The 22,536-nt window shown below is 41.4% G+C and overlaps 1 protein-coding gene across 1 annotated transcript; it reads left to right on the forward strand.

The window, feature by feature from the left end:
- Positions 19,025 to 20,138, forward strand: LOC109230062. Its single transcript, XM_019395594.1, has 3 exons — positions 19,025 to 19,176; positions 19,275 to 19,626; positions 19,845 to 20,138. The coding sequence occupies exons 1-3, from the start codon at positions 19,025 to 19,027 to the stop codon at positions 20,136 to 20,138; spliced, it is 798 nt and encodes a 265-aa protein (XP_019251139.1).

Genomic DNA, 22,536 nt, shown 5'->3' on the forward strand with positions numbered 1-22,536 from the left:
TTAGACAAGTATCATGCAAATCAAAAGAGGAGCGAAAGTACTCATCTTCCTTACAACTAGAAGAAAGACAACCTTCAAGAATAAGATGAACAACAAGAATAAGTAGCATGATCCAGCTGCAAAAATAGAGGCTCGACAATCCCTAGCTTCGATGGAGATTTAGCAATGTCACCAAAATTAACTGAGCAGACCAAATCTAGAAAATAACTTGCAAGAGAAGAGGGAGAACTCGCCAAGCAATTGAAAATCTTGTCGATTCCAATCACTAGGAGAAAACAAAATTCTCAAAATGTAGAGTGAGGGCACTACCAACTAAAGAGGGTGATGACACAAGGCAAGATCTTCACTATGATACTATGTCAACATTCAGACTGAAGCAGAAACTCGAAGAAAAATGGCCTAGGATTTTGAATAGAGAAGAATAAATGGTCGAGAGAAAATATCTTTTTATTGTGTGCGAAAATCTTAGAATTGTCCAACCATTCATTCGATAAGAAGTTCTTCGGGTATAGTCCCTTATTGAAAGTTTAGAAAGGTGTGTCAGAAGTAGTAATTCTATAGTTACAACTCAATTCAAGGACATGATTATAGAGCTCAACGTCATAAGAGATTGCATATAAGAAAATTTGCGGGCGGAGTGGATTCATGAGATAATGGATCTCGTTCAAAGAGTAGATGCATGCAATGTTTTGTGATTTAGTGTCTTATCAAGATCATGTTTATGAGAACTTCCCTTAGCGACAGGTTCTACTAATCCCTCCAGGGCTCAATACATTCTTTTAATAAACCTTTGGGCAATCTCCCCCGGATTCAATGGTGGGGTCAATCCCTCCTTACATGCTCCAAACTCGTGGATTATGGTATCATGATTAGTCATCTGTAGAATAAGACATATCGAGGAAATTAGCTCCCTATCTTGAGCTCTACCGCACGATCTGGAGTATAAAAGAAGGGTGAAATTCCTAAATGTCCGAATAGCCTCCAACTTATAGATGTGGTCGACTACACACCGATAAGAAGGACTCTACTAGACACGGCTCCGAGACATCCTAGGACATTTTAAAACCTTAGGCTCTGATACCAAGTTTGTCACACCGCAAAACCGAGGGGCACGACCGGCGCTCAACTGAGCAAGCCCGACTGAGCAAGCCTATTAGGTTTCAATCTACCCAAAATTAATTTATGAATAACAAGGAGATGAACTCCATAAATCTTACTTTATGAGCATTACATTGACAATCTTCATCTTTGTCTTTCATTAATAGTTCAATCATACTTAACCAAATTATTACAATTAATAGATATGAAGAAACATTCTGCCAAATAACAACATATCTAGTTAAAATTTTCAATACCCGACACCAACCACAACCTCTCTACGGAGCCTCTAAATACAACTGAAGAGTAATATGGAAATGCCGGCAACAAGGCTCCGGCTATACCTCAAAATACAAAGTACATGATAAACAACGGTACAGGGCCCCGAAATGAAGTGGGGCTCACCAAGTCAGCTGAAAGGGAGATGCATCACTGGCTGCGACCAACACTACCTGCTATGGAACCACCTACATCCATTTAAAGACGTAGCGCCCCCGGCAAAAGGGACGTTAGTGCCATCGAATAGCACTAGTATGTATAACTAAACACCATCTCATTAGAAAGAACAACCATACAATAACAAAGAAAACATAAGGATTCAACAAAAGCTTTAAACAATAACTACATCATCAAGTAAAAGGAATCACATAGCTTTCACATAATTTCCATAGCTTTAGTTTGGGGCATTTAATACAGTTCATCATTGTAACGACCCGACCGGTCGTTTTGAGCCCTAGTGCGCCGTTCAGTAGTTTGAGGCCATGAGCAGCTCCATTTCAGGTACTACGACTTGTACGCGTGGTCGGAATTGAATTTCTGGAAGTTCGGGGTTGATTCGGAAGGAGGATTTTCATTTCGGAAGCTTTAAGTTGGAAGAATACACTAGAATTGGATTTTTGTGTAAACGACCTCGGAATTGGGATTCGAACGCTCCAGCAGGTTCGTATGATAATTTCCGACTTGGGCGTATGCCCGGACCGAGTTTTGGATGACCCGGGAGCGCTTTGGCGCCTATTGTGGAAGTTAGCATTTTGGAAGAAATTTCATAAGTTTGGGTTGAAGTTCATTTTAGTGTTATTGATGTCCGTTTGCGATTCCGAGTCTGGGAGTAGCTCCGTATGGTGATTATGGAGTTGGGAGCGCGATCGGAAGTGAATTCGCCCAGTAGCTCCGTATGGTGATTATGGAGTTGGGAGAGCGATCGGAAGTGAATTCGGATGTCCGTGGAGCATTTAGGGGTCATTTGGCTAAAGATAGAAATTTGAAAGTTTTTGAGAAGTTTGACCGGAGGTGGACTTTTTTATATTGGGGTCGAAATCCGATTTCGAAAGTTGGAGTAGGTACGTAATGTCGAATATGACTTGCGTGCAAAATTTGAAGTCAATCGGACATGATTTCATAGGTTTAAAAATCGAAAGTAGAAGTTTGAAATTCTAAAGTTCATAAAGCTTGGATTGGAGGTCGATTCGTGGTTTTAGCGTTGGTTGATATGATTTGAGGCCTCGAGCAAGTCCGTAATGTGTTTTGGGACTGGTTGGTATGACTGGTTGGGGTACCGGGAGCCTTAGGTGGATTCCGGGTGGTTAACGGATCGAGAATGGGATTTTTGAAAGGGCTGAAGTTGCTGGTTGCTGATATAACCGCACCTGCGAAATATGGGCCGCAAGTGCGGAGCCGCAGAAGCGGCCATAAGAGCCGCACATGTGGTTTTTGCCAGAAGTGAAGAGACCGCAGATGCGGTCATGGAGCCGCAGAAGCGGGACCGCACCTGCGGTGGACGAGGCGCAGAAGCGGAAAAGGGGAGCCTGGAGGAAACCGCAGAAGCGGTAGGTTGGCTCGCACCCGCGGAACCGCAGAAGCGGTCAAGGGTCCGCAGGTGCGGAAGTCGCAGGGCCGAATGTTTTAAAAGCGGGGTTGAGTTCATTTCACCCATTTTTCTCTTCTTTAGGGCTATTTTGGAGCTTTTTGAGAGGGACTCCCGCCTAGCAACTTGAAGGTAAGTTAATCCCACCTATCTTGAGTTAAATACATTGATTATGTATGGATTTTAGCATGTAAATTGGTAGAAATTTGGGGTTTTGGTAGAAAGTCCTAGAAATTTATATTCTTGGAATTTGACCACGATTTTGGGTATGGAATTAAGAAAAAATTATATATTTGAGTTCGTGAGGCTATGAGTAAACTTATTCTTCGAAAATTTTGGAAATGCGGGCACGTGGGCTCGAGGGCGTTTTTGTCAACTTTTCGGTCGGGGTTAGAAATTGTTATAAATTGGATTGTAATGAGTAATTGATCATATATTAATGGATTTGCATAACTATTGGCTAGTTTTGGAGCGTTGTGCATCAATTTGAGTTTCCGGAAGGGTGTGGAAGGCCGGTTATGGATTTTCGGAGCGAGGTGAGTCTCCTTTCTACCCTTGTAAGAGGGAATTGTAACCATAGGTAAAATAATTGGTTATGTGCTCCTATTTGTGGGGGCTACGTACGGACGAGGTGACGAGAGTCCGTGCCTAGCTACTAATATGTGTAAGTCCGGGTAGTCTAGGAACCAAAAAGCATGCTATACTTGGAATATATGTGATCTTATTGACAGTTGAATTTCATAAATCTTATCGAATTGGTAAATGAATTTCTAAGAGGATTAAACTTCTTTATTTCTTAAATCATTAAAAGAGAATTGGCTTTTATTTGGATAAATATTCCCCGATAAATTCTTAATTTGTTGTTTGAGCATGCATTTCTATGTGTACCTGCGTAGCATGTATGATTCGCGAGCAGGGTGATTGTTTAGTTAAATTTGACTGCGTCGCATGTGTGATTCGCGAGCGGGGTAATAGTGGCATCTATGGTTCGCTCCGCTCGACCCTCGGCAGTGCACAGTTTATATTTCTATTGGATCGGGCCGTACGACCTCGGCATGAATTGCGCATGCTTGTATTGCTTGCCTTGAGATTTATTGATATTGCTGTCTGCTCTCCCGACTGGAGATAATTGTTAATTAATGGATTATGAATCCGGAGACTTTAAATAAAAAGGAATTTTCACCTGTTTAGTGACTCATTTGAATTTTACTGTTGTTCTTAATAAATCCGTGGGTCATCGCATTAATAATATTATTACTGGACCTTTAGTAAGTGTCGAAGTTGTCATCTCATCTCTACTTCTTCGAGATTAGGCAGGATACTTACTGAGTACACGTTGTTTTTGTACTCATACTACACTTCTGTGCATTTTTGTTGCACAGGCACATGCACCTCTGGTGGCCTAGTGGGCGTAGCAGCAGGGTTGACACGGAGACTAGGGGAGCTGTATTTCCTCGAGGCGACCCGCAGCTAGTATAGTCTCTCTCAGGATTTTATTTATTTTCTGTCCAATTTGTATTCCGGACAGCTGTTGTACTTTATTCGATTTTTGTTAGAATTGCTCATACTCTAGTGACACCGGTTTCTAGGATGGTTATGAAGTATTTTGTATTAATTGCTTATCATTTAATTTGAATTGAAGCGATTGTCTTTTCATTGGTAAATTTGAAGGAAAGTCATAGTTTTCAAGAGTATTAAAATGAGAAATTAATTAAGTATTTTGGATTGGCTTGCCTGACGGTGGTGTCCGGCGCCATCACGACCTTTAGTGGAATTTGGGTCGTGACAACATGGTATCAGAGCACTAGGTTCCCGTAGGTCTCACGGGTCGTAAGCAAGTCTAGTAGAGTCTCGCGGATCGGTACGGAGACGTCTGTACTTATCTTCGGGAGGCTGCAGGACTGTTAGGAGTACTTCCCTTCTTGATTCCTCGTCGTGCGATTTGATTCCTGGAGGCTTGTGCCCTTGTTTCCTTCCTACTCAATCCTACGCGACGCGAACCGCCTGTTATAAATCGAGAATTGAAGAATTGTAATGGTACTACCGATGTGGTGCGGGATATTTCTCCCTGCATAGTTGTCTGGGGTATTATCGCCGCCTTCTGAAAGGATATTATGTTGTTTCGGCTCAGTAGCGGTGTTTCTAAGAGCTCTGAGGCTAGGAACAAGTTGCCATGATGCTATGAACGATTGTTCCGCAGTATTGATGTGATGGTAGGATGTTTGCCTACGGGTCGGGGTAGTGAATGACTTGAAGGGAGCTTTACTCAGTGCACGATCTAGAGGTTCGGTATTTTATTCCCGACAGGGGAAGGCAATCGGACTAAGAATGGTCAGATGTGGGCTGATGGAGTAACGAGACTTGGTATTTGCGAGCGTGGTGGAGTTTTCTTCTATGATGAGGTGTCGTCCTAATTGAACGTACTAAGTTCGACGGTGTTATGATCTTCTACAATTTGCCTTTGGGGTAAGATATTGTGAAATAGTATTGAAGATGCGGCTGTCAAATATCGCGGGGTGCGGTAGTGCAGGATTGAATCAGTGTTCCTAATGTCGACGGTTCGAGGAAGATGATCTTCGGAAAGGTTTAAAGTTAGCAGCAATTTTGGGTTCAAGTGCCATGAAGATAGATTTTACTTAAGGCAACAACGGAGCAGCAAAGGATGAGGAAGGACATGTGGGGAGTGTCAAGCGGTGGTTAAAATTTCTAGAAGGCCATGTATAAGAAGCAAAGGTCAAGTAGTCGACTAAAGGGGTGAGTTTCGCCAAAGTGGGAGAGTTTGGAGTGATTTGGCAATTTTAGTGATTGGTGATTTGGGCCAACAGATTAATTTGGAGTATGGGCTATTAGGCGGCAGGAGATTCGATGTAACGGAAAGGAGCTGCTTGAAATGAAGAAGGATACAACCTAACTTTGAATTGGAAGGATGTTTCCGCGCACTTAATTGATGTCCACGAGAGGTGAATGGACTTGTGCAGCTAGAGAGTGAGATTGGACTCAGGATGGGTCATTGATGTCGTGTGGATTGCACCCCGTGTAGCAGCGTTGGAAGACGTCGGCACGTAAATCCCACAGGTGGGTTATCTCTAGTGAGCGAATCGGCGGTTGCATGGTTGGCGAATCTTCTGCGGAAATTCTATTGGTTATACAGCAAGGAGATCCGTCGTGCGAATGTGGTTGATGACTCAGGGTATAAAAAAGGGGTTTTACAGAAAGATTCCGAGAATTTTGTCGGTTGATTGCGCAAGGTTATGTCGATAAGAAATAAAGGATCCTGGTGGAGTCCAGAGTTGTGTAATAATGGCTTCAAGCTAAGTGGGAGAGTCCCACCGCCTATGATTAAGGTTGCATGGTTAACTACTCCCGAGGTTTCTGGTTATTAGCATGTTGATGGGTCATTTCAGCTACGGAAAGGACATAAGCGGTGATTTGAGCAAAGGAATTGTTAAATGTGTGCTATGGTTGGCCTCATTGGCCCTTGTTCAGACTTGGGGAAGGATTCACGATTTATGCCTTGTATAGATGTGGGTTTCAAGGGAAGTGATTCTGTCGGGTGCTTCACCGAGAGGGTATTCATGTGCTAGAAGATTTATGGAGTTGATTATATTCGGGGCCAAGTCAGAGTGGGTGGCTCTCAACAACGATCCTAGTGGATTCAAAGGGGTAAAGTGTGGTACCTAATGGCTTCCAGCCTATAGATACAGTTAAGAATCAAGCCTTGTAGCAGCTTATGAGGAGGTGCCCAGAAGGTTCTATGATGTTTTGACCTGCGGGGTAGCAATTGGGAGGTATGAAATGGTTTGTGGGATTTGAGATAGCATGGTCTCGTAAATCAAGGTCACTCGAGATGAGTGCGGATGGTGTATGCTATGTGTTGAATGGAGTTATTATTATTTCCAAGGCGATCGAGGATAGATTGGAAGAAGATAGATTGATTAGCCATAGTTGAATTGGCATATTGGTGGCAGTGATCGGTCCCTTCAGCGCGATCATGTTATGCAAGTGATTTGTGGCGGTACATGTGAGGCTTGTCGGCCGCCGTAATTGATGTTATTTAGAAGTAGTCTACTGTTATGGCCTGTCATGTGTAGGCGGGTCCCGGAAGGGCTATGGTGGCTTAAGACCACTACTTAGAGATTTGGCGTATTCTACGGTGTTAATCTATTAGTGGTTCCGGAGTTATGATAAAAATTATGTTCTATCGTATATTGGCGTGTTAGGTGCAGTGAGCGGTATGGAATTTGAAGTGAGGATCAAGGTTACAGTTCAGTGTTTACGAGAATGTCACGAGCTCGGATGAGCAGGAAAGTAGTTTCGATGTTTAAAGTAAGTTGGTATTGTCTTCAGCGTCACCTGAGATCGGCATTTGTGAAAGAGGCTTTGCATCCTGGTTATGGATTCTTGATAGCTTTTCAGCGTTAGTGCGGCCGGTGGTATGGATATACAGACTTGTTATCTGTTACGAAAGGTCGTGGGGGCGTGTTCCACAGGAAGATTTACAAGTGTGGCATGTATTCACTGATTGATTTGAGAATTAAACCAAGTATGGAGATTGTGGTGGTATCGTTAATTTGAGAATTTATGCCTGGAGGGCACTCGGTTTATTGGGTTGTGGACTGTGGATGGTTACTCCGGTTATGATGGTTGTTCTTATGTGTTATGAGAGAAAGGGGAGCTATTATGGACCTTTGAAAGGTTATTAGTCTAGTTCGGTGCGATCAGGATCAGCTAGAGGTCTGTGGATGGATTCAAATGTGAATTTGGGGCTCTATATCAGGCCAGATGTGTTCATTTCAGTAATGCGCTCCTTAGGGAGGAGTAGTCAGGGTGCTATATAATCGTTAGATATTTCATGTAATGATACATTGCGCCGTGTGAGTTGTGAGACGGCTTGGGAAATTGCTTCTGTGTTGAGGTTCCTCGTAGAGATGATGTTATGTGAGCAGGAGGGCTCTCGAGATTCAGATCGTATGTCACACCTCATTTGTGCTTGAGTTTTGTAGCCTATGGCACTATATGTCTCCCCAGGGATGGTATTATGCACTTAGCGTGCTTGTGATCGATATTCGGCATTTGGTTGTAATGAGCAATTTAGCTCGATGTATATTTCCTTATGTGAAATCTATGTGTGGATCGGATAGCACGCCGTCATGGGTATGATATCGGGATCGGGTTGCACACCGCAACAGAGTGATGTTGAGTACAGTTCCCCGTATCTATTTTTATGTGTTTTGTTTCCTCTTTTCCTGAGAGGAACTTATATTAGCTGTATGCCCGTGTCGCATGCATGATTCGCGAGCTGGGTCTCTGTTCAAATATGTTGACCGCGTCGCATGTATGATTCGCGAGCGGGGTAATTGGATTTCCTTTCTAGAGTTCGTTTTCCTTTTGTCACGTTCGAGTTCATAGCCTATTGGCACATTGTGACATCATATGAGACTTTTTAGCATGTCCGGGGAGGATTATTGCCTAAGCGGTTCGTACTGGGTGAGACGAGATCATTGGATTTAGGATCAGTGCAACATGATTACATGAAGTATATTAAGGAGCAAATACCATTATTTGGTTAAGAATGAGGTGATGGTTCTTGTCGGGAGTATATGCCTGATGAATTGTTGGTTCGACAGTTGGTTATGAATTTCTACACACCTCTTCCGTCTTGGCGGTATTGTAAGAGTTAGAGCAACACCTATGTAGGTCATGAGGTGCAATGGGAGCATCAGATTCGTGGAATTTCGATTTATTCGATCAGAGAGTGATATTGTGGTGCTGTGAGTAAAGTGGTGCAAGCTGTGAATTCAGCTAAGATATGCAGTCATGTTTTGGTGCTGCATATAGTTATTGATACGGTGAGCGTATGTTGGAACATACCTGGCAGAGAATTCCGGATGATGGAATTGGGCTCTAAGGATTATTTGCTTAAGTGAAAAAGGATATCTTCAGATTGACCGAGCTAGGGCGCCCAGCTGAGTTGTGGTACAACAGGTAGGTGCTTGAGGTGTTAAACAGTAATTTCAGACAACCCCAGCACAGTTCCTAGCACGTTCGAGGACGAACGTATGTTTAAGTGGGAGAGGATGTAACGACCCGACCGGTCGTTTTGAGCCCTAGCGCGCCGTTCAGCAGTTTGAGGCCACGAGCAGCTCCATTTCAGGTATTACGACTTGTACGCGTGGTCGGAATTGAATTTCGGAAAGTTCGGGGTTGATTCAGAAAGAGGATTTTCATTTCGGAAGCTTTAAGTTGGAAGAATCAACTAGGATTGGATTTTTGATTAAACGACCTCGGAATTGGGATTCAAAGGCTCCAACAGGTTCGTATGATGATTTCGGACTTGGGCGTATGCCCGGATCGGGTTTTGGATGACCCGGGAGCGTTTTGGCGCCTATTGTGGAAGTTAGCATTTTGGAAGAAATTTTATAAGTTTGGGTTGAAGTGCATTTCAGTGTTATCGATGTCCGTTTGGGATTCCAAGTCAGGGAGTAGTTCCGTATAGTGATTTTGGAGTTGGGAGCGCGATCGGAAGTGAATTCGGATGTCCGTGGAGCATTTTGGGGTCATTTGGCTAAAGATAGAAATTTGAAGGTTTTTGAGAAGTTTGACCGAAGGTGGACTCTTTTTGATATCGGGGTCGGAATCCGATTCCGAAAGTTGGAGTAGGTCTGTATTGTCGAATATGACTTGCGTGCAAAATTTGAAGTCAATCGGACGTGATTTGATAGGTTTAAACATCAAAAGTAGAAGTTTGAAATTCTAAAGTTCATAAAGCTTGGATTGGAGGTCGATTCGTGGTTTTAGCATTATTTGATATGATTTGAGGCCTCGAGCAAGTCTGTAATGTGTTTTGGGACTGCTTGGTATGATTGGTTGGGGTCCCGGGGGCCTCGGGTGGATTCCGGGTGGTTAACGGATCGAGAATGGGATTTTTGAAAGGGCTGAAGTTGCTGGTTGCTGAGATAACCGCACCTGCGATATATGGGCCGCAGGTGCGAATCCGCAGAAGCGGCTAGGAGAGCCGCAGATGCGGTTTTGGCCAGAAGTGAAGAGACCGCAGATGCGGTCATGGAGCCGCAGAAGCGGGACCGCACCTGCGGTGGACGAGGCGCAGAAGCGGAAAAGGGGAGCCTGGAGGAAATCGCAAAAGCGGTAGGTTGGCTCGCACCGGCGGAACAGTAGAAGCGGTGAAGGGTCCGCAGGTGCGGAAGTCGCTGGGCAGAATGTTTTAAAAGCGGGGTTGAGTTCATTTCACCCATTTTTCTCTTCTTTTGGGCGATTTTGGAGCTTTTTGAGAGGGACTCCTGCCTAGCAACTTGAAGGTAAGTTAATCCCACCTATCTTGAGTTAAATACATTGATTATGTATGGATTTTAGCATGTAAATTGGTAGAAATTTGGGGTTTTGGTAGAAAGACCTAGAAATTTATATTCTTGGAATTTGACCACGATTTTGGGTATGGAATTAAGAGAAAATTACATATTTGAGTTTGTGAGGCTATGAGTAAACTTATTCTTCGAAAATTTTTGAAATCCGGGCACGTGGGTCCGAGGGCATTTTTGTCAACTTTTCGGTCGGGGATAGGAATTGTTATAAATTGGATTGTAATGAGTACTTAAGCATATATTAATGGATTTGCATAACTATTGGCTAGTTTTGGAGCGTTGTAAATCAATTTGAGTTTTCGGAAGGGCGTGGAAGGCCGGTTATGGATCTTAGGAGCGAGGTGAGTCTCCTTTCTAACCTTGTAAGAGGGAATTGTCCCCATAGGTGAAATAATTGGTTATGTGCTCCTATTTGTGGGGGCTATGTACGCACGAGGTGACGAGAGTCCGTGCGTAGCTACTAGTATGTGTAAGTCCGGGTAGTCTAGGACCCAAAAAACATGCTATACTTGGAATATCTGTGATCTTATTGACAGTTGAATTTCTTAAATCTTATCGAATTGGAATATGAATTTCTAAGAGGATTAAACTTCTTTTTTTCTTAAGTCATTAAAAGAGAATTGGCATTTATTTGGATAAATGTTCCCCGATAAATTCTTAATTTTCTTGTTTGAGCATGCATTTGTATGTGTACCTGCGTCGCATGTATGATTCGCAAGCAGGGTGATTGTTTAGTTAAATTTGACCGCGTCGCATGTGTGATTCGCGAGCGGGGTAATAGATGAATCTTTGGTTCGTGCCGCTCGACCCTCGACAGTGCACAGTTTACATTTCAGTTGGATCACGCCGTACGACCTCGGCATGAATTTTCACCTGTTTAGTGACTCATTTCAATTTTACTGTTGTTCATAATAAATCCGTGGGTCATCGTATTAATAATATTATTACTGGACCTTTAGTAAGTGTCGAAGTTGCCATCTCATCTCTAGTTCTTCGAGATTAGGCGGGATACTTACTGAGTACACGTTATTTTTGTACTCATATTACACTTCTGTGCATTTTTGTTGCACAGGCACATGCACCTCTGGTGGCATAGTGGGCGTAGCAGCATGGTTGACACGGAGACTAGGTGAGCTGTATTTCCTGGAGGTGACCCGCAACTAGTATAGTCTCTCTCAGGATTTTATTTATTTTCTGTCCAATTTGTATTCCGAACAGCTGTTGTACTTTATTCGATTTTTCTTAGAATTTCTCATGCACTTGTGACAACGGTTTCTGGGATGGTTATAAAGTATTTTGTATTAATTGCTTATCATTTAATTTGAATTGAAGCGATTGTCTTTTTATTGGTAAATTTGAAGGAAGGTCATAGTTTTCAAGAGTATTAAAATGAGAAATTAATTAACTATTTTGGGTTGGCTTGCCTGACAGCGGTGTCCGGCGCCATCACGACCTTTAGTGAAATTTGGGTCGTGACAATCATCATTCACAATACGACCGCTTAATTGCGCGGAGTCCGATCACGGCCCGATCGGCTAAGCTGCCTCATTCGAGACATATACCTCAATCACTATTTCATTGTCACTTTCCGGGTTCAATATCAACATATTACCACCATGTGTGTAGCATGGCGTCCGCTCATGGTCCGATCGGCTAATTCGTCTTACCAAGACGTTACCTCAATCGTAATTTTATTCCCACTTTCCGGTTTCAATATCAGCAGAATACCACCATGTGTGTAGCATGGCGCCCGATCATGGCCCGATCGGCTAAGCCGTCTTACCAAGACGTTACCCTTTTTCCGTTAATCATTTTGACTTCAATTTTTGCTTCACATATATTAGTTCATCGGCACTTGGGGCCACAGTTATCACATCATACTTGGCACTAGGCCACATTCCGTAACACACGTTTCACATTATTCCCATTCTCAACATTAACCTTGCCATTTAAGATCATAGGCACATACAAGAGCAATTCAAGTTATACGCATAGAGAGGAATTCATCTAGTTCAGCATATTAATCACAATGTAACTTCGACTTGAAATTTAGGCATTTTAGCACGTAGTTCATGTTCTCCACACATCCTCAATTTTATAAAAAGAATAGCATATTAAACACATGGAGACACACCTTCCACATACATTCTCACAACATAAATTCATTTAATATAACAAGTACTACATAAATCAAATTTCATACTTACAACATTTGCATGGACACCATGGAAGCTCAATTTCTAAGAACAGGGGGTTTTAGCCATACACACCTCAAAGAGCTTTTCCTTAAGTTTCTACAATCCACCGACACCTCTAGCAATAACAATCTATAAGGAGATAGCGGAAATCGATTAATAATTAGGAAGATTACCCATGTTGTAACTCTCTTAGGAATTCATCAAACACCTAACATGTGAAGTAGTCTACAAGGTCTGAAAATGGAAATTCCTTCCTCTCTCAACCAATTTTGACAGGAACTACCCAAATTAGTTCTTTAATATTACATACTACAACTTAGTCCCACATGCATGGCCTATTTCTAATCCCCACAAGATATTCAAACCCTTACCTCTTACATGAAATCTTGGAAGAAGGACTTACCCGGATGGAGGACAATCAAGTGGTTATCTTCCTTGATTCTTGAAAACTTGAGCAAGATTTGGGTGATTATGAAGCTAGGCTCCTTCTCTCTCTTTCTCTCTCAATCTGCTCCCAACTCTCTCTAAAATCAATAGAAAATGACCCCAAATGAAGCCCCAAAGCCTATATAATAAAATGGGGTCGGGTTATAAAAATAGGAAAAATAAGCCTCCGAAACCGGGTCTGCGGTCGCATAATGGACCGCAAAACAAGAATGCGGGTCGCAAAATGCGTCGTGGAACTGGTGCCCATAACTGGGCTACATTGGTCCAGTTTGCGACCAGATTTGCAGTCGCAGATCAATTATGCGGACCGCATAATGGTTTTGCGATCGCAGAACTGACACAGGATCGCATTTTTCTAGCCTTTGGTAATTTGATCATAACTTTGTGTAGGAATGTCCAAATGACGAACCGTTTGAAGCGTTGGAAACTAGACTCGAAGACATTTCATGTGATAGGTTGTTAATCATACAAAACCTTATATGTATTTAGATATGCTCGTTCAAAGTGTGGACTTGTGCAAACTCATTTAGAATTTTAGCCTATTATGAAATTTTTTCGATTCGACTTAGACTTAGGCCCCTCCTTGGACCCCAAATTACATACCATAAGACTTATACACTTATTTACCAAATATAATTGATGCCCATCATGTTAATAGCACATAAAATATTATAATTAGCATACCTGGCACCACGAAATCCTAAATTACTTAGCGAAATTTTCCGGGGCCTTACAACTTGCTTCCCCTCTCACCTTCACGAATTTACTCATCACTTGTTTTGAAATAACATAGTCCTTATTATCTCCAAACAATCTTTTCCTTGGATTGATGTCAATTACCTTACGACAAATTCAACGTACAATACTACAGGGTGCAACATCGTCGTAATTTAATACTGTGAAGCGTAACATCATCGTAATGTAATACTGCAAGGCCTAACATCATCGTAATATAATACTTCAGGGCATAACATCATCGTAATATAATACTGTGAGGCGTAATATCGATGTAATATTGTGGGGCGTAACAAAAGCATTCATCCGCGATGCCTAGTTGTCATAACAATGGTAAAATTGTGGATCAAAAGGCTGAGAAAAGGTTTTTGTATTGTGGATAGGTTCCCCATTCTTTTGGTGAGATTATTTTTTTAATACACATCGTAGTATATGTGACATATGATTGGGTCTGCTTTTCTTTGTGGGGTTTAAACAAGCACGATCTGGTATATGTTAGAATTAACTCATAGTATTTTTGGGTTTCTTTGTGAGTGTTTTGGATGAAACTGGCTGAAGGTCTAAGTATTTTCTTAGATACCTCTTGGGGGTTGGAATGCCAGAATTCTGGTTCAATTTGAATGAGCGGGTAGACAATTTCATTCTTAATATTAGTGGATTCCTTGGAGGAGGAGCCTTTGCTTGAAGAAATATGTTGTGGCACTGGTGAAGAAAGTACCTGATTGGTTGTGGTTTGTGGGATGTGGGATTGACATCCAGTACCTGAAATGGGTCTTTTAGCCTCCAATATTTTTTGTATGGTTCTTCTTACAAGCATAGGAAGTGAAGAGGTCGTGTGACTTTGGGCTGCCATTGGGTTAGAAGAAGATGCGTGCCTTCGTGCCGCCACATTGGAAAAATAACTTTTACACAACTGGTACTAATCTCTCAGTTGTTTTTTTAAATAGGCTAGGCATGGTCATTTGATCTTTAATTCCCATGAGTTGGCGCCATTGCATGAATTCTTCTTCTGTCCAAGAAGAAGACATGGTCTGTGCTAGTTGAGTTTGAGCTTGCTGAGATTCTTTTTCCTCAACTAGTTCTGCCCATTTTTTTGGACGAGAAATTCAAATGGGTCCTGAAGTTTCTATCATATGAACTTGGGGGACTCCGCTCGTGGCATAGTCTGATGGCTTTCAGTATTTGGGCAGGCTTGGTCCAGCTACGCCTTTTGAGAGTTGCTTGGAGGCAACTGAAATGGTGCGTTATTTGGAAACAACATCTGTAGCAGACTTTTTGGGTACTGCTTTAGTAATATTTTCCTCTGGCGAAGGAAGAGCAGGTATTCGAGGATCTGAAATTTCTACTTTCTTTTTCCTTGGCATTTTATCTCCCGTGCAAGAATTCTCGGGTAAGAAAATCTGGAATACATTTTGAGCTCCCTTTGATATATTCTATATCAAAATCAAAAATAGATAAAATAGCTTGCCATCTAGCAAATATATATTTAGAAACAAGATTTTGTAAACCCTTATGTAAAACAGATTTTGCAGCTTTACAATAAATTCTTAACAAAACTTTTTGATTTGATAAATCAGATTGAAATTTAGAAATTCACGAAACAATTGCTAAAATTTCTTTTTTAATTGTAGGATAATTTTGATGGAATTTATTCCAATATTTTGATGCAAATGCAGTAATTTATTCCTTGTCATCTTTTTTCTGCTTTAAAATGCCACTATAACCAATATCTGATGCATTAGTTATTTTGAATACAGATGGATCAGGGAGGGACACCACCACCTTTTCCTATGTCTTGTTATGAACAAGACTACTAGGGCACACTCCACAGCAGGATGATTAGGATGTTTAGTAGGAATGTTACACAATCACTCTCTAGTTTATCAAGCTTATCTATTATGTGTAATAGCAGAAACTCTTTAGTAGCTACTACTTCTGCAACTAGTACTGTTTCCCAAGTGGGAGACCAAGCACCTAGCTCTATCTTTGTACAAGGGATGCCCAGTATGCATCCAAGAAACTAATATGTTGTATTTTGTTTAGTATGTTATAATATTGTCTATCTTTTCAACCAAAAAAAAAAGAAATAAGCAAGGAAGGTCTTTGACTTTCAATTTAATTTCTTTGATAATGTTGGTGTAGACTGAAGTCAACGGAGGTGGAGGTTTTTTCAGCCTATCGTGAGAGGTTTTAGCAAATTGCTAAGGCTTGGAATGAAGTCGGATACATAAAACACATCCTAAAAAATTATTGAAGCTGAGCTTGATCTAAAATTTGGTTAGAAAATTTGTCAGGAAATTGTATGGATCTTTGAATAGGGACAATGGTTCCCTGCTGGACATTGTGCCCAAGAAATCGTATGTTGATTTGAATAAGACTATGTTTACTTGTTGATAAAACTAATCCATTTTCTTTGATAACATTAAAGAAAACCTTTAGATGTTGAAAATGTTGATCTATGCTAGTTGAAAATACTAAAACATCATCAATATAAACAATAATAAATTTTGAAAAAAGGATTAAAAATATTATTCATTATCCTTTAAAATTCGAAAGGAGCATTTTTAAACCAGATGGCAATACATTGCATTCATATTTTCCAAATGGTGTCGCAAAAACAGTTTTATTCTTTTCCTTGGGATCTATTTGAATTTTCCAAAATTCTTATTTTAAATCAAATTTTGAAAATATGGTTGCAGTGATGTTCGGCTATAATTTCATATTTTAGTACATTACTTACCTTACATTTTAGGTGCTTTAATGCTAAACTACACTATTTTATGCCTAAGTGAGTCTATTTTATGTGTAGGTACGTGGGAGATGAAATTGGAGCAAAATGAATATTTAAAGTGTAAAACATGCTCGAAAACAATAGGAAAGCAAAAAGAAAAATTTAGCAGAGGAAAAATGAAGCAGCAGGCGAAGCAAGCCCAGAGGCTCGCGTTAGAGCAGGCGAGGCGAGCTCTTTAGCTCCCGTAGAAGCGCGCGATGTGAGGGGTATGGTGAAGTTGAGCACGCGGCAGGCCTCGCGCCGCACGGTCTGAGGTGAGGTGAAGCTCGCGTTAACCCTAGCGAGGTGAGGTCCTTAGCGAGCTTGATTCGGATTTTGAAGGCCTATTTCGTCTCCTTTTTGGACTTGGACTTTGGCTATGTCGTTTAGGTCTTTTCCTACACATATAAATAGGCAGTAAACACCACTTTTGAAGGAGTTTTGCTACCTGAGGCAAGAATAGCTCGTGGAACAACTGTTGGGGGGGGAAGAATCATCGATTTCTACATTCCATCATCTTTACTTTGTAATTTATTTAGGCAAAATACTTGAAAAATTGCTACTATGAGTATGAGTAGTTAAACATATAATCAAGGGTTTTGGTGGAACCTATCGGAGGATGATTTTATTGTTACGTTTAATATAGATTTGCCGTAGCTTTTTCTCTATTTGTTCAACTACGTTTATATTGTGGTTGATTGAAGAGCTCTCAATCGACTGTGCCTATTTAGTGTGTACTGCTTGGAAGAGAATGAATATTTAGGTAGTTGTTGAACAACATCACTCCTAATGTATGTGAGGGATCAATACGGAGTGTTTAAAGGTGGGATTAGGAATATCAACACCTTGGTGCGATCCGAGAGAGCCGTAACTTAGTGCTAGCTAGCGTAGTTATGAAGAATATGTCTAGTAAATTGTGGTAGCTACTCGAAAGAGAATTATGACACGTGGAGTGCTCATGATCGGTAGAGAAAACTTAGGCAAATTTATAGGAAACATAGCAGAAAGGATTCTGACAATTGGGGAAAACATAACCTTAGACCATTCCAGATCTTGTCTACAACCCGTTCGTAGTTAGTTATTAATTACTGGATTTTCATTACTCAATCTTTAGTTAGTAAACATCCGATTTGTTAAATAATATTTCTGAAGATTGATTGTGTGAGTTTCTGCAACTCTAGTAGTTGTGCTTAATTGTTCAATTTCCTGTGGGATTCGACTCCGGACTTGTTAACCAGAATGTATTTGCAACGACTGCTTAGACCCTTTTATTAGGCATAGTTGGGTGTGATCAAATTTTGGCGCCATTTTCGGGGAATTAACTGTGTTATTAATTGCAGCTAAAAGAAGTGCCAGAATTCTTTGTGTAGTCCACTTTCATTATTTTAAACTAAATATGTTGAAATTCTATCATTTTTAGTCTTGGGTGTTACAGGCGCATGCCTAGAAACTCCTCAAGAACTGGTGAATTGTTCGAAGCATTATCAGATCCTGAGAAAGTTTTCAAGGCATTGAATCGTGCAAACAAGAAGGACAAACAGCAACAGAACTCAACAGAACAAATCGAACCAGACACGGATGGCGTAATAGAAAATCCAAACAACATAAATAATGTGAAGGACCCGAACAATCAGGGTGTGCCTCGTCTTGTGCCAGATGCAGCCTTGTATGATTGGGCACAATCCACCGCAGAAAATCTAGCAACCATAATTGCAGTCCCTCATACGAGCGGAATTATTTCAAATCAAAAACAATATGCTACATTTGTTGCAGAACAAGGGACTGTTCTCAGGGTCTTACATTGAAGATCCTCAAAAACATCTGAAAAATTCCCTGTCGATATGTGTGATGCAAAGGCAACAAAACGTGACACTGGAAGAAATAAAGTTGTTGTTGTTTCCATTCTCAGTGAAGGGAGAGGCTCAGGCTTGGCTCAATTCACTCCTCAAAAACTCCATCACTATTTGGGAGGAATTAGTCAAGCAATTTTTGAACAAGTTCTACCCTCCCAATAAGACTGCCAAACAAATTGATGAGATATTGAGCTTCTAGCAGAGACCAACAGAAACACTACAAGAAACGTGGGAGAGGTTCAAAGGTACGCTGGTCAAGTGTCTATATGATGGCATTCCAGATCAGATGTTGGGGAAATGGTTCTACATGGGATTGGCAGACATCTTGAAAGACAATGTTGACGCTTCATCAGGTGGAGCACTTTTTTAGCAAATCATTCAGAGAATGCATGATCTTACTCGATAAAATGGCGCAAAACTCATGATGGATGACAAGAGACTCTATGATCACTCCTCTCGTTCACTTAGTAGCTTTGGACCCAAACAAATCCATATCCGAGAATATGGCCACTCTGATGACGCAAATGAGTATCCTCACCAAAAAGATTGATGAATAGGGCCAAAAGTAGGCGGTACACATAGTTGTCGCGACTAATGGGGGTTTATGTACACCATGCATTAACCAACCATATGTATGCTCGTGGAGTGTTGAAAGTGACAATCAGAATTATCAGGAAAATATGAACTATGTGGCCAACTATGGAGGACAGAGGCAAGGTGGTAAGAATTGGGGGCAACAGAATCATCAATATAGACCAACACAGCAGCAGTACAATAATAGCAACAATACTGGAACTATGCGACCACAGGGTCAAGTTGTGCCTTACCAATGGCAACAGGGATACAACTAGCAAAATCAGTAGCCAACTTATCAACAGCCTCAACAACAACAGATAGTGCGACAAGATGATGGGTTGGTTGAAATTAAAGGAATGCTGCAACAACTCATTGGGGCCACCAGAAAAATGGAAGAAAAGGTCCACCAGATGCAAGAAAAGGCGCATCAGATGCAAGAAAGGGTAGTATCGCACGACTCAGCTATCAAAGGTATGAGATTCAACTAGCGCAGATAATGATAGCTCTAAATAATCGTCCCCAAGAGACGTTACCTACGGACACCCATGTCAATCCAAAAAAGCAGGGCCCGAAGCAGCTTATGGCAGTGAGTCTAAGAAATGGTAGAGACCTAGATCTAGAGCAAGAAATTTCTCTCGAAAGCCGACCAACTGAAACACTTATGCCAATACCTATTGAGATAGATGATTCAACAAAGTTAGCTGTGGTAATGATATGACATGCACAAAAGAGCACAGACAAAGAAAAAGAGGTTGCGAAGGAGACTGAGGTAGTGCAAGAAACGACAGTAGAAGTAGTGCCCCAGCAGGATCAAACTCAAATCACAGGAAAGAAGCGACCTCCAGCAGTATTCCCATAGAGATTTGCCAAATATCAGAAGGATGAGCAGTATAAGAATTCATGGATATGTTGAAACAAATCCAGGTGAACATTCCACTGATTGACGCCTTGAGGGAGATGCCTAGGTATGCCAAAATGATGAAGGATTTGATGTCTCGCAAGATCGACTCCCAAGACTTGGCCATTGTTACACTAACCCAGACCTGTAGTGCTGTCGTGACGAGACCCATAACTGAGAAGCTGTCAGACCCAGGGAGTTTCACAATCCCATGCGCAATAGGCAGTTATGATTTAGGGGAGAGCATAAACTTGATGCCCTTGGCTATCTACAAAAGGTTAGGCATTGGAAGATCAAGACCCAAATCCATGTTACTATAGCTAGCCGACCGGACAGTAAAGAGGCCATCATGTATCCTTGAAGATGCACTAGTGTAGGTTGGAAGGTTTGTGTTCTAGCATATTTTGTCATTCTACACTGCCGGGTTGACGCGGGGACATTCCCATAATTTTGGGAAGACCATTCTTGGCCATCGGGAGAGCTCTAATTTATTATGAAACTGGAGAACTAAAAATGAGACTGAACGATGAAGAGATAACGTTTAATGTGCATAAGTCTATGTGGAGACCAAATGAATTTGCTAACTGTTCTCTCATAGAAGTTGTGGATGTAATTTATGAGGAGGAAGATGAGGCTCTGACCGCTAAAGGCCCCTTAGAAACCTATCTAATGAACTTAGAAGAAGTAAATGGAGAGGACTTGGCGAAGTGGGTGCTCGCTCTTGAAGGCCAAGGATTTTGGAAAAGAGAGGTCAAATTTGAGTCATTGCACTTAGAAAAAAGAAAGAGTCATCCAGCTAAGCCATCGATCGAAGAGCCACCGCAGTTGGAACAAAAACCGGTACCACCTCACCTCAGGTATGCTTTCTTAGGACCTAACTCAACTTTGACTATTATTATCTCATCTGGTTTTCTAGATGTGCAGGCAGAATAGCTTTTGCATGTATTAATAGAGTGCACAACTGCAATTGGTTGGACCATTGCAGATATTAAGGGTATCGGCCCGGCCTTCGGTATGCATAAGATTTTATTGGAAGATGGCCACAAACCTTCCAGATAACATCAAAGAAGGCTGAACCCCAACATGAAAGAAGTCGTGAAAAAGGAGGTGATAAAGTGGTTAGATGCGGGAATCATTATCCCCATCTCCGACAGCAACTAGGTTAACCCAGTTCAATGTGTGCCAAAGAAAGGTGGAATGACTGTTGGGAAAAATGAGAACAATGAGATGATCTCAACAAGAATAGTCACGAGATGGAAATTTTTTATAGACTACAGAGATTGAACAAGGCCACCCGAAAAGACCATTTTCCTCTACCGTTCATTGATCAGATGTTAGATAGATGGCTGGGAGGTCCCACTTCTGCTTTCTGGATAGATACTCGGGGTATAATCAGATCTCTATTGCCCCAGAAGATAGAGAAAAAATTTCATTCACATGTCCATATGGCATCTACACTTTCCGTAGAATGTCGTTTGGCATATGCAATGCACCCGCCACATTCCAAAGGTGCATGATGGCCATCTTCACATATATGGTAGAGGACATAATGGATGTCTTCATGGATGACTTCTCTGTGGTGGGAGACTCGTTCGATGACTGCCGTATGAATATGAAAATAGTGCTGAAAAGATGTATGGAGACTAATCTGGTGCTAAACTGGGAAAAGTAGCATTTCATGGTACATGAAGGTATAGTCTTGGGGCACGTAGAGTCAAGTAAGGGCATTGAGGTGGATCATACAAAGGTGGATGTGATAGAAAAGTCACCACCACCCACTTCCGTCAAAGCAATAAGAAGTTTGCTTAGCCACGGCAGTTTCTACTAACGGTTAAAAGATTTCGCCAAAATTGCTAACCCCTTGTGCAAACTGCTTGAAAAAGATCACGCTTTTGCATTTTCTGATGAGTGCAGGGTAGTGTTCGAGGAGTTAAAAAAGAAATTGGTGACTGCACCAGTCATAGTGGCCCCCGATTGGGAGCAACTTTCAAACTGATGTGTGATGTAAGCGACTATGCTGTGGGAGCAGTTCTTGGGCAACAAAAAGTTAAAGTCATGCATCCGATCTACTATGCAAGTAGAACCTTGAGCGACACCTAACTGAATTACATAGTGACAGAGAAAGAGATGCTAGATGTGGTGTTCGCATTTGATAAATTCAGGTCAAAACTAATAGACTTGAAGGTAATTATTTATACTGAGCATGCTGCCCTCAGGTACCTTATTGTGAAAAAAGAGTCAAAGTCGTGCCTAATTCGATGGGTGCTACTGCTACAAGAGTTCGACTTGGAAATCCAGGACAGAAAACCAAGTTGCTTATCATTTGTCCAGGCTTGAAGGAGCGGAAAAGAAGGTTGAGGTGGAAGAGATCATGGAGACTTTCCCAGATGAACAACTTTTAGCCACAAGCCTTGAGGCAACGCCATTGTATGCCGATATTGCAAATTACCTGGCAAGCGATATTGTTCCCTATGACTTGTATTCTATGCAAAAGAAAATGTTTTTTCGTGATTGTCGCATGTATTTCTAGGATGAACCATATTTTTTTATGATTTGTCTTGATAACATGATCCGGAGATGCATTCCTGAGATAGACCAATCTTTTATTTTGCAGGCATGTCACGCTTCACCGAATGGAGGTCATTTTGGAGGGGTATGGACAGCTGCTAATGTGTTGGAGTCAGGTTTTTATTGGCCGATGTTGTTTAAAGATCCACA

This window comes from Nicotiana attenuata, chromosome 7 (assembly GCF_001879085.1).
Source record: "Nicotiana attenuata strain UT chromosome 7, NIATTr2, whole genome shotgun sequence".
NCBI lineage: Eukaryota > Viridiplantae > Streptophyta > Magnoliopsida > Solanales > Solanaceae > Nicotiana > Nicotiana attenuata.

What these genes read in the sequence shown, in the direction of transcription:
- LOC109230062 (XM_019395594.1), top strand. Translation starts at nt 19,025, where the DNA reads ATGAACTATGTGGCCAACTATGGAGGACAGAGGCAAGGTGGTAAGAAT. An exon ending in CAAGTTGTGCCTTACCAATG is followed by an intron (nt 19,177 to 19,274) that starts GCAACAGGGATA and finishes TTGAAATTAAAG; the next exon opens with GAATGCTGCAACAACTCATT. An exon ending in ATTCAACAAAGTTAGCTGTG is followed by an intron (nt 19,627 to 19,844) that starts GTAATGATATGA and finishes AAACAAATCCAG; the next exon opens with GTGAACATTCCACTGATTGA.